General features: G+C 35.5%; 1 protein-coding gene across 12 annotated transcripts in view; it reads right to left on the bottom strand.

Annotated features, from left to right (window-relative positions):
* Positions 1–13,792, bottom strand: part of Mtd (TLD domain-containing protein mustard) — a 132,119-nt gene that overhangs the window by 60,834 nt on the left and 57,493 nt on the right. For 3 of the 12 annotated variants that reach the window (XM_083100541.1, XM_083100542.1, XM_083100543.1), the window contains exon 1: positions 7,615–9,734. The exons of 7 other annotated variants lie outside the window; for them this stretch is intronic. In XM_083100541.1, the coding sequence (XP_082956667.1) occupies positions 7,615–8,303 (689 nt within the window). In that variant the 5' untranslated portion in view covers positions 8,304–9,734. Of the gene's footprint in view, positions 1–7,614; positions 9,736–13,792 lie in introns of those variants that run through there. 2 more of the 12 variants (XM_083100539.1, XM_083100540.1) reach the window with 1 other exon arrangement.

The following is a 13,792-nucleotide window of genomic DNA, read 5'->3' as shown; positions in this document are numbered from 1 at the left end:
TTCCATTTTATGACGCGGCAACTTTTCGAAAAACGACGACGACGTATTAAATAAAAACGCGCGAGGGCGGACGAAAAATACGCGAGCGAGAGCGAGCGCATATTTCCCGCTATATAGTTTTTTCCCTCTTTTTTTAGCGCCCAAGCGCGAACGATTTCGTGGCAGCGACGCGTTTTCCCGAGCTGCCATTCGTTATGAAATTCGCTCGCTCGGAGAGACCCGCGTGTTTCGCCGCATTCGTAACAGGCGGCTCGACTTTCTAATAGTCTCCGCAGTCGGAATCATGCCGGTGCAAACCAGGTGCAGGGCCGAACTCCAACGCGATGCGGTCTGCCTATTGTCCACGATAATCTCGTTCGATTATTGACGCCGATATACTAAATGCATGCCAGCCGAACGCTTTAATCTAAATTAAATCCCGCGTTTTTTCATCACGTTTCAGATATCGATTACACATATCTGAGGATAATTCGTAGTAGGAGTCAAAATTAATTAACGATAAGAAGATCGTATTGACGATTCTTGTTAAAAATTCTATTAAAGATTAACGATAAACAGTGGAATTGCGATTAATTATGTTCAATCTGCGACAACAATATGATTTTGATCCTTCCGATAAGACACTCACGACTTATTCTAAGCGCTAATGTGTTGCGTCACAAGTAGAACGTTCGAGTGGCTTGCAATACGAAATATAAAAATTATATTCAGCGGATTATAAATTATATAAATGTTATAACACTCTGAGAGAGAGGTACACACGGTCTTTAAAATAATGTTTGCCGGGTGACTTTGCTTCTTTTTATTTACGCTTTCCCTATACGCTTCCTATTTTATTAAATCGGCCGTCTGTTGTGCCACGTGTAATCTGCGTTTGTCGTTCCAGTAAAGTTGCACGTTATTACACGTCGTTGTAAAAGCACTCTCTCGTCGCAACTGCATTTTTAAAGCGATAAAGCGCCGGGATGAGAATCATGTTCCGCGTGTCTCGCGGGGATGCGTCTCGCGGTTTACACCCGTCCCTGAGAAAGTCGGCCTGCGTCCAACGTGTAAAAATGAGATATCGCGTAATCTCTTCGTACCTGCTCGTTCTACCGGTCGCGAGACACGTGAGAGAGTTTATGTATTTCGTTAGCTCGCGCCTCTTTTCTTCGGTATCTTCTCTCATCCGCGCTCGATGCAAATGCAACCGCATTTCGCGCATTCATCATAGCCCGAAACTGGTTCCGAGCCGACTCGCAAAAGAAAGGGGCAAAAAACTCATCAAAAATTCAGTGAGGTTAATTACAGGTGCGTACAGGAAATGATAATGACTTTGACGAGACTGAAAATAAGTTATTTAAAAGGAAGACATAAATAAAAATTTTTTAAATTATCATATGCATAGAGATAAGCATGTATAAAAAAAATGAGTTAAATTCAAATTGAAAAAAAAAATAAATAAAACAATATTAAATTAATATAATTATAAATAATTTAATTAAATTAAAATATTATATAATAATTATAAAAGTTCAAAATAAATAACTATAAATAATTATAAAAATAATTTTATATAATATAAAAATTGCAGTATCTTTTAATTTAAGTTGCAGTTTATCACAGCAAGATATGTTCAGATTCTCTGTCCTCGATAGTTCTTGCTACTTCTTTTGCTGGCTTATTTTCTATCATCGACCGAAAACATCTGTCGTTTCTAGGATGCAGATGCCGTTACGAAGTTTAAACGCACGCGAGGCTCTCTCTCTCATCTCTAATGATTAAGCGGAGCGGTACTTAAGAGCGATTTTACTTCCGTGCTCGCGCAACGCTCTGACCTAAATTACCAATTCCTCGGAGAAAAATAACTTTTAGTTTGTTACGTGCGCCAACAAACACTGATGACAATTTCGTCCGGCATCTCGCGAGGATTGGTTCTTTCTCCAGTGCGGATACTCGCGTCAACGTGAACTCGAGAAAACGCCGAAATTGTTAAAATTGTTTTATCGCTGCTGCGATATTTATTTTTCGTTGAAACGTTCCGGCTCTATAAACCGTTCAATTTGAAAACGGCAGGAAACGAGTGGATGTTGCGTATGCATTTATCTCTGTATATTCGACTCCAAAAATTTTACATCGCTTTAAAAAAATAAAAATCATTACAGCTATTATTAAAAATCCCCAATATTTAAAAAATATAATATTAACGTACTAATTTTGATCATTGCCAATTAGTAACTACAGATAAGATAATTATCAAAATTTATTAACGATTATGTGCGCTTCGGTTCGGACGTGTACAAATATGATGGAATCGCGGTCGATATAACTTCCGTATGGAAAGTTTAATCTGTTCATGATGTGTTACGCGCTTTATGTGATTCGCGACGCTGTAAAATTCGCATCCGGTGAAATAAAAAAGGGGGCAAAGATAGCCGAAGAGACTACCAACTTAAAAGCCGTTATCGGATGCCTTGTACTTGCTCGGGTCGCCATAAAAGACGTCGGAATAATCAGAAATGGTGGAATCAGAGCGTAACGGCGTGTCCCGTCTCACTCAATTGCGTCGCACGCACTTTACGCAAGCGACTGGCGCATAAGGACACACCTTGCGTGCTTAAAGGAGTCTCACGATATAAATGGGACAAATGCTTAAGATAGCATTGTCAATCGCTCGTCTATCCGTCAAGAACATTTGTATTTCGTGTTATAAAATGTGACAAAAAATCGACCATTTTAAAATATAATGTAAGAAAAATTATTAATGAGATTTTTTTAGCTATTTAGCTCTCTCTTTTGTCTATCGAGATCTTTATAAGAGATTAGATTTTTTTTATATTTTTTTAATAATTTTAAATTTTATTGATGATGTGGTGAGCTAAGTTTTCAATAAATTATATACTTATGCGCTATGATTAAGATCAGAATAAACAAATAGAAAAGATTTTTGCAATTTTATTAAACTAATTGCATATTAGTAAAAAATACAAAATTATCCTTTTTATTTAATCTCAAACTTCCATTTAACAAACGCTCTTCTTTAATAATAAAATTTAATTTAAAAAATTTCAGAATCATATAAAGATTATTAAGAAAATTGTTTTTAACAAAAACATAAAAAATATTCTATCTTTTATGTCTACGAAATGCTTCATTTTCTTTTACCGAAGCGACTACTCGTTTCGTCGAATTCAGCACTGATACTTTGTGTGACAATAATCGTTGTCGTTTGCATAACATGTGACCAAAGCGCGATAAGATCCTCGAATAAAATACATAATCATCATCTAAAGATATTAGAGAAAGAAAAGTAATAGTCGATTGTAAACACGATTATGCAAAACCTTTTCTATAAAATGCAAAACGGGATATGATACTCGGTAATTTCATATCGATTTATAAAAAGACGATTGGAAGAGCTTGCAAATTATATAAGATCGCAATGTATTTAAATACATGTGTAACATCTGCCTTCAAGGTTCGATATCGTATTCGCTTTTATGTACGTAATTTAACTACTTTGTATAAGTAATTACTACATAAATATCCGATGCATTCATGATATCTTTGATCACATATTTACATTGCGAAAAAAATTGAAACAAAATTTCGAGAAATAAGATGTCTGCGTAAATTACTGCTATTGTACGATCAAATGTTCCGCGACTGTTTTAATTAAAATAATAATGAAATTCAAAAGTAAAAAAGCACGTGATAAGATAATGGCTTTGGAAAGTTATATATTGTGCCATCCCAAAAATGTTGAATGTTGTATTATTTCAAAGAAAAAGAATGATTACATATAAAATATAATTACATGCATCGAAATGTAATTAATGCAATTAATGAGAAGGTATTGAAGCCTAAAATATTTCGTATTTGAAAAACATTTCTTTGCTTGAAAAGAGAAAAGCGGTGAGGAGCCACGAAAGGAAAAAAAGATAACGAAAGGGAAGGCTATTTTAAGACATTCGCGACCGGTTTGAGCGACTCACAAAGAGGCTCGCCTGTATCCTTGTTCGAGTGATCCATCTTGACATCCTGACGAGTTCGAATTTTTTGAATTGCGCGAGTTTCATTCACGCAAAAAATGTTAAAAAAAGAAACACGTTAAATGATCGCGTCGAAATTAATATTTTTTTCGAACAATGTATAATAAACCGAAATATATTTCTTTAATTTCTTAGGCAATTAATTTCTAACTTTTAATCAACGTGTCAATCGAAAAGTAGTTTTAGAAGATTAAAAAAGTGCATGAATTATCTTATTATTATAAAAAAATATAATTATTTCCCCTATGTAAAAATTACGGAAAAACAAATCTAATTAAAAAAGCCGCGATTTCTCGAATCTTTGAAGTTTAAGCTGTTTTTTAACGCATAATTTTAATGTCGGTAACAATGCGTTAACAATGAGAATCGTAATGAGTTGTATATAAAACAAATGTCATCAGTATAATGCTGATTAAATAATATAAATTTATAGACGTTGTTATCAGACGATGTGTTAACGGAGTGTTGACAATTTAAAAAACGATGACGAGAGATTTGAAAGTGATTATTGTTTCCGGTTCTATTGTACAGGGAAAAACGATATCGAATGCTATTCGCGCGGTAAACAAGGATTGTTTATGATTTCTGAAAACTGTTATCGCGTGAAATATCCCGCTTTTATATTTTAGCGTTTCACTAGAAATTTAAGTGCATTTCATAGTAAATGTATACACAGTAATAAAACGTATATAAAGTAAATACAATAAAAACGGAATATGTGTATAAAACTTTATAGACACATACATATTATTATGTGCATAATGTCTTTAAAAAAAATCTTAAAATTATTTTTCAGCTTAATTAACTATTTTGCTCCAACTTAAAAAAAAATAATCCCAATACACAATAATAGTTAAACTCATTTTTAAAAGAAAAGAAATGAATCGTTAAACTTTTTATGCGAGGGAGAATTTAATTTAGTCCATCAATCAAATTAATTTTCTCTTCAAAAAAGAAAGGTTTAGACTATTTTTAAAATAGAATTCCTGCAATTAATTTATAAATAGAATAAGATCTATTTTTTTCAAGTTTGCGTAATATTCGAGAAATCGCACGTGAGTTATGTAATGCAATTAAAATCGAAACTTTCTACGTTCGATTATTCGTCAAGTATGTTCATCGGAGTAATCGTTCGGTTCCGCAAGCTTGATAAATTTTATAGCGAATTGTGAAGGCAAACTGGCGGCTCTTTTCACGATGACTTCCGCGAATAAGTCTCTCGTAGAGAAATCGCGAGATCGCAATGCAACGAGGGAACTTTCATGAAATTTTCTCGGACACTGTGTGCGTGAAGATATTAAAGTGTCGAAAATTCCATTTACTCGTAATAAAAACGTCACGTTATTTTCAGTTGGAATACTGAATGAAAACAGGATGACGTCAGAATTTAATCTCGATCTAATCGGAACATCTCGAAAATCTTATTTATTTTTATTTTACAATTAATCCCTTTGTCATATTTCTCATTCGAAATAACCGTGTTTTTGCTAATAATATTTTTCACTCTAAATTGTAAAATAAATCAATTTTTTACCCGGTATTCCTTATCCGAAAGAGTATATTTTACGGAAAAACAGATTAAGCGCTTAAACATGTGTATTCAAAGTTTGAATGCTGGTTTAGTTGTTTGGATTAAAAAAAATCTTATAATACTCTTTCTTTAGATAAGTATGATTTTTAATCGAAATTTCTCGAAATTTTCTCGTGCTCGTGCGCAAACATCTGCGATTTGTCATTATTCTCGCAAAATACCGTTACGACGAACGTGCCGTTATCTGAAACGGTGATGCTTTCTCATCGTCTGGTAAACGACAAAAGATTTCTTCTAGCCCAGATAATGATTTCGATGTGATAGCGACATTCCCAAATATTTACTTAAATAACACTTTTCCTTTCATATCGAATCGCCTACTAATATATATCAACAAACAATAATTATATATCAATACATAATAATTCCCAAAAATTTACTTAAATAACACTTTTCCTTTAAAATCGAATCGCCTACTTATATAGTATATCAACACACAATCAAAATACTGATGAAAATGTAATTTGAAAAATGAATTACGAAATTACTTATATCCACCTGATAATATAACGACGATTTGACATTATTGACGATACAATATTATTATTATAACACGATGATAATCTGAAATTATTCGGTGATACACACAAATTAATTGTAATATTATGGTTTAAAATTACATTGACATGAAATTGTGGAAGATGTAATTTTCATGGAATTATTGAAAATTATTGAGAATTAATTCAATATCGAGACTGCACGCTATCTTAATTGTCAGAATTGGAGGCAGAAACACGTACAAAATATATCAATATGAAAGTCATCGTGAATTGGATATTAAATATTTGAGAGAGATTATCGCTCGAAATATATCGGTCGTTTACAGCATTTCGTATCATTTACTTGAATTTTATCACACAATTTTTTTGCTGTTGCGAAAAATGAAGTTTTTACGTAAATTACGGCAAAGTAATCGTTTCATAAGTATTAATTACAAACGAATAAATAATTCGTTGAAATTAACTACGACATTTATTTATCAAATAATTAAATAATGTAAATATGAAATGAAATTCAGACAGTAATATTCCCCACGTGCAAATCGCAAATTCCTTTTCTTTCTTTTCCTCTCTTATTATCAAATATACAGGGTGTTTCCTAATAAGTGCGAAATATTTTAGGAGATGATTTTTTGTCGAAAATTAAGGGGGGTTTTTCATATAAATATATACTTCTATATCCCTCCCTGTGATTACACTCCACCAAAAATGGGAGTAAAAATTAGGTTTTTATTTTTTTCTCAAATTTGGAACAAGTTAAAGAAATGAAATTAGGTGGATATTTTCTACTAGTAAAGAGATTATTTATTAATATTTTTTACAGCTTCCCGTATTGGTATAAGGGGATGAAGCTAGCAACCCCTATTCACTTTTTTCTTAGAACTTTTTAATGGGCCGGGATATGATCATCTGTAAATATGTATTAAAAAGTTGATTTATTTAGAAACTTTTTTATTTCTTTTATTTTTTCCATAAAATCAGTAGTTTTCAAGAAAAATAATAAAATATGTTATCGTGCACAGTACGATGCTAAATAGCTTCGAATTACGAGTTGAACTTTAAAATAAAAATAAAATTAGAGTAAATGTTGGGAAAATTGGGACAAAAACAAAATTATAATAAAAACCTAAAAAATAAAAACCTAATTTTTATCCCCATTTTTGGAGGAGTGTAACTCCACAGAGAGAGATGTAAGAGTATATGTTTATGTGAAAAACCCTCCTTAATTTTTGACAAAGAATCATCTAAAATTTTTCGCACTTATTAAGAAACACCCTATATAGTATGTATATGTACTAATAACATTCAGAATTTAATTCACACTTTTAATTATCATCTTTTCATGTGCTTCATTTTCTTACCTCGATTATCCTTCGAAAACGAAATTACACCGGACTTCCAGAAATCGTTCCAATAACTACGCGATTATTCGTAAAGCAACGGGTATTCACTTTCCTAATAATGAAACAACAATCGCGAGATAAATAAATACCTGACAACCGAGTCCGGTACAAAGATGTTCCACCAGGACGGTCTCTTCTGACGCGAATAATTCTGCGAATAAAGCCCCTCTGTGCTGCCGGTCTGCGAGGGAATACCGGATACGCCCTTCCTCCTCTTCCTATCCAACTTGGGCGGCTTAACAAGCGGATGCCAGGACTTGCGGCGTCCCTTCTTGGCTTCCTGGACCGTGCGGTCGCAATTCTCGTTCTCCGGAATCTCCTGATTCTCCTCCAGTAGATCCTCGGACACGTAGAACACGGAATTCCTTCTGCCACTGTCGCTGCTCCTCCTCTTGTCCTTCGGCTTGTCTTTCGCATTATTGTCCTTGGCGTTATCCTTGGCGGTATCCTTGGTATTATCCTTGGTATCATCCTTGGCATTGTTCTTGGCGATGTCCTTAGCGTTGTTGTCCTTCTCGTCGAACACGCTGGCTCGACGAGCCCTCTGAAAGAGGCTGTCCCGTCGAGCTTTCAGATCCTCGAGGACGCTGTGCCGACGACTCTTAGAGGACTCCCGCAGAATCGCCGCGTTTTCGCGTTGCCTGCCGACAGCCCCGAGGATTCTCGCCAACGATGACTCCTGTTCCATCATCGCCGGGATGGAATTCGTCGAGGCGTACTTGGTGGTCGTGTGACCGTTCTGCGGCTCGTTGCTGATGTACATCTTGGCTGTTTCCATTCTAACGGCCAACGTCGTCCTTACGACGAACGAGTTCACAATCTGCGCATCGCAGAGAGCGTCGAGCTCTCGTATCTTGTATCGGGGTCACGTCGAAGGTCGACTCGCGTCTAGATTAAGTATTTACTTGACTACACATCGACCGGCGTTGAGCGATGTTAATTTCCCCGTTGATGCTCGCTAATGCCAGGCTAATGTCTTACGGTCGCGAGGTCATCGAAGGTCAGAGGGTAAAATGAATCCGCATCGAAAGGATCGCTCTCTTTCGCGAAGTCGTATATATCTTGTACACCAGCAGAGGATCGAAGAACTGTGTACAGGAGTACGTATGTATATCCACTGATTTTACAAGATAGTTCTGAAGATTTCGTCGCGAAGGCGTTGACCGAGTTAGTCGCCCGGAGATAATGCTTCTCACAGATTAGATATCCACAGATCGGGCAACCGTAAGCAAATCTCAGTGAGATTTTAAGTGTACGCGAACGAACGAATACACGCCACGAGTGTCTTGCGGTTGATTCAATATTATACAATTCAATATTATTATACACTGACGAGGTTGCTGAAGGTTACGCTGCGGTGTCCGCAAACTTTGAAAACACCAAAGGAAATCTCTCGCGGCACTCTGTCGATTTTCAATATCGTGCAGCGGATACTCGGACTATAAGATGCAATATTCTTATCGTAGCCTTTCGATAATCGACTTGGAGAAATTTATTCGATGATGATTACCGACGACGGACGAACGCCATTTTTCACAAGATGAAGAGGAGAAAGAGAAAAAGAAGACACGGACGACGAAACGGAACGTTAAAGCGCGATTGCCAGCATCAATTCCACCTGGCGCGCCTCGTCGGTGAAAGCAGCCAAAGCGGTCGACCGCCTTTTCACTCCCGACGCCGGCGACGCCGTCGACGCGGTCACTCTCGTAAAACGCACGCTATCACGTATACATGCGTGCATGCATTTTTGTGCATGTGCTCCGATCGGCGGACACGCCCGTAGACAGAAGAGCACGCGGATGGATCAGCTGTTTATCTATTTATCCTGTATGTATTTAATCTGAAGCGAACCGCTCCGTTTTTTGGATCATCTAGCGATCTAATTAGTCGATAAAAATCTTCGATGACCCTCGATTAATTATGTTCTCTTTTCTCCGCTCTTGTTTCTCTTCAAACATGTACAAGTAAGTACGAGGCCGGGCGACGAAGAGTGGCTCTTTCACGGCGTCCCCCTTTTTTCCTATTCCTTTCTCGACTCGCTCTCGTTATCGGGCGAACGGACACACACGCGTGCACAAACACGTACGCAAATACGCGAGCTCGGGTTCGCACGTCGAAAGCGCGGGAACGAAAGCGTCGAATGAGACTCGAAAGGCACGATGACTTCGATCAACGGCCGTCACGTGGATCGAGTATCGCAGCAACTAAGCGCGTACGGACGCGACCGCTTGTATTTATACGCGTACTGCCTGCCTGGTGCCTGGTTCTCACAGTCCGTCTTTCTCTTTCTCTCTCCCCTCCCCCCTCCACTCTCTTTCGCGCCGCATCCCCCACCTCAATGTCGCGATGAACACGCGTATGTACGCGGACGGGAGGATACGCACGAGATCCCGCTGATCCTGATGACGGTTCAACGTCGTCTGTGAACCAGAAGAAGCAGTCCACATTCCGCGTTTACGCGACCCTTCGAGTTCGAATATCGTTTACGCGATACCGTTGGTAAAAATACCGCGTAAAAGCGTATCGTAAAATTTTTTAAATGTTCCGCAAACATCCGCACGTGTCCTCCGACGGAGCTTTTAATGTGTGCGCGTCGGAATATTAATGCGCATCGTGCTTCCAAACGTTAAATGTCTAATTAAAAGATAAAAGTCTAATTCTCGAGGCTTTGCTTCCCTCGTGCGAGTGAGAGAATTGCAAACAATGTTAACTTTAGACGCACACGGTCATCTTTTAGCGCTACGGAATATAAATATAGTTCTGTAAATATTAAACTTTGAGAAAGACGACGAGATTATTAAAAATTTAATTGCTTTCCACATGCATCCGCTTGTATTTTCTGTGCCTAAAATACACGCGAGCATATATGGAGAAGATTGAATAAAAATCGATGAAAACTCATCGATAACTTTGAATGAAAAAAACTATTATAAATTTTAAAAAATTAATAAAAATTAATAAAATTAATAAAATAAAATAAAATAAATTATTCTTTTGCATGCATGTACACACACACACACACACACAAGATACAAATGTATAAAAAGGTACAAAGGAAAATACTGAAATAAAACAAAAATTAAAATATATATGTATATTTAATATAAACAATAGTTATACAATAAGTCCTGTCAACAGACTCAAGTTAAAATAGACCTGATTGCCGTATCTGTAAGCATATTGCAAATTTCAATATTTTCTAATGTATTTTTTATTGTGTACTTTTTTTATAGCCTTTTCCAAACGACCTTAAACTTTCAATCGAAAGTCTCGAGGATCACGTTGCGAGTTTGCCTTAATAAGATAATCTATAACCGAGTTAATCAATCCGATATAATAACCCACCCAACGATAGGACAAGGCAAGAGATAATAACGGCGATCATCTGGCAAAGAGTTATCGATAATTTCATTGAAATCATTGTTGCACGAGAAATATCTGTTTTCCGAGAGTAAATGTAAAAATTCTGATTGCATCATTTATGTTATCTTATAACGCAACATTTGTAGTGCTTTTGTAAGTGTAAGGAGATCTCAAGGGAAATTCAATTTTAGATCGCAAAATTATAAAGAATAAATAAATATTTATAATATGTACATATAGATTCATTATAAATATAATTATTACAACATCCTGATTAGTACTGTCTCTCATCACATGTTCGATTTTTCCTACGTCCAAAAGTGATAAGATTATTAATCGATATTAACGATAACGATCGTAAAATTCATGATTTATCGACGTTTAAGGGCACGTGAGTTCACCGATAAACAGATAAATAATGCCTCGTGTAATATATTTGTAGGGAAAAAAACAAAGCAAAAAAGATCGTATAAACGATGCGTCATTAATTGCGACTAATCTAGCAAGGGATAAAATCGTGACAGAAATAGAAAAACGGATTCCGAGAATCTCGATTGTGCATTTAACTATCGAGACTCGAGTGTCTCAATATTCCAGATATCGCGTTCGAGCAACCACTTAGATTGATTACGCAATTCGCGATATCGGACAGCCGTTTAATTCATGGTCGACTGCGAGATATTTTTTCCGACGTTCGCCCATACATCTCGGCGCCCCGCGCGATCTTGACCCGTTTCCGGACCAACAAGAAAATGACTACACCGTTGTTTATGCGAAACTTTCTTCAATTTATTTGGAGCTGCTCTGCATCTCGCGAATCATCGCATCGTAATTAAACGAGCGGAGCATTCTGCGTCTAAACAATGTCTTTCCTTTTTATACGCATGCTTCTTCAAAAAACAAACAATATTGATATTTTATACGATCAGAATTTTGTTAATATTATCATTATTTTATTTATTATAATTTACTTTAATTGTAACATTTATTTTATTACTTAATTGATAATTATTATAATTTTATTTATTTTATATCTTTTTATTGTAAAAATACAAATGTAATCTTAACAAATGCGCTAAATAAATGTTGCTAATAAAATTAATGAATGTGCTACATATATCAATGTATTGCTAAATTTAGCCAATTTATTTAATTATTGATTCTAATTACTTACATTAATGTCGTTATCGTTTAGCAACTTTTTTAGTTTACTCTTATGTACTCTTATTTTGTAGAATTAAATTTAAAGGATATATAAAGAATATCAAATTAATTTTGAAGAAGAATAGGGGAGAACAAGAAAAAAGGGATTCTGTAAAAGTACAGTAAATCCGACGTTTCCACAAATTATACGCTCCCCCAGTAATTATAAAAAACTTCGGTGTAGTTTTTCCTCGTCAAATATCAAATTAGAAAATAAATTTTTGATAAACATCAGAGCTTTTTCCTTATTAGATTAAATTGTCAATTGCACAACAAGGAAGCATTTTGCAAGGATCTTTACGCGAAATTACGAGTTTGACGAGTACTTTCATGCTATATATCCCATGTCTATTACTCAAGTTTTAATTGCAACTCAGACCTGCTCCCGAGAAAGAATTCAACAGACGGGAAACTTTGTTAATCAACTATATTTCGGCGATAGCAGTTCCGTATATTCAGTGCTCCGGAAGAACTTGCAGGATGCGAGAGAGACGTCACTCAACAACGAGCGATGCTGTTTGCCGCAGAAATTTTCTCTCAACGAGCGAGACGCAAGAAGCGTATTCAACCCTCTACAGACGGACAATGAGAAGATTCTAATTGGCTGAATCGAATTAAGAGTCCGACCTGGTATTTTCATCATTGCCAATTTCGTAATTGGACACGCGGTTGAATTGACCAATTGTTTCCACCGCGCTGGACATCTATCCGGTCTCTCTCTTGTTAAACGGAGCCTTCGTTAGGAAAATGCGCGGACGCGCGATGGAAATTTCGCTTCGACGGGCGAGCGACGAGCGGAAATGTCATGAAAATGTGCTATGTCTCCTTGTGGCGGCCTTGTAACTAGACAGCTGATCGCGCAGTGACATTCCCACGCTTGACGATCGATCGCCATGCGCGTGCGAAACCGCGATGTTAACTTGCTAGAAAGCGAAAGACGAACAGAAAAAAAGAGAAAAGTAGAAAGAGAGAGAGAGAGAATGCTTGAAAATTATTTTTCAAGAAATCTCAAAGATTATCTGGAGAAAAATTTATAAATTCTATATAATAAAATATAATAAAACATAATTAATACTATTTATAGTACTATATATACAATTATATAATATTTTATACAATTTGTAAATAGTATTAATAATTAATACTATTTACAAATAATTGTATAAAAATTATATATAATTGTATAAAAAATAATTTACATAAATAAAAGTAAGTATCTTATTTGTAGATATAAGGCAAAAATTCTTATAAATTGTTACAATTTTTTAATTATTGCAATAAAATAGAACAAGAAATATTATAAAAAAGTATATATGAAAAATAAGAAATAAATATATTTATTAATATATTAGGTTTTTAGAAATAAAGAAAATGGAGTAATATTTTCTGAAAATTAAGCGAATTATACTTCTGTGTGTAAAATGTTCAATGTGCAAAATAGTTTTATAATAATTAAAAAATATTGGAATTTTTATGCAACTCTCTCTTGTTCTCTCTCTTTCTCTCTCAGACTTAATCAGATCTAGTGAAAAATATACAGTGTTATCTTTGTTAAATGCATTCATTGAGACCACTCGCAGATAAATGCTTCACGGAATAATTTTGCGCATTACAAAGCTAAGCTTCTATCAACTGAGCACACCTTATCAGGTATATGTATACTCACGCGTATCGCACAGAACAAGACAGGTTTACGATAGA

This window comes from Camponotus vicinus, unplaced genomic scaffold (assembly GCF_025532165.1).
Source record: "Camponotus vicinus isolate PSW18456_S1 unplaced genomic scaffold, iyCamVici1.0 SCAF_5, whole genome shotgun sequence".
In the NCBI taxonomy this organism is placed as follows: Eukaryota; Metazoa; Arthropoda; class Insecta; order Hymenoptera; family Formicidae; genus Camponotus; species Camponotus vicinus.
The sequence above is the reverse complement of the archived record's forward strand: the minus strand, read 5'-3'. Positions and strand labels throughout refer to the sequence as shown.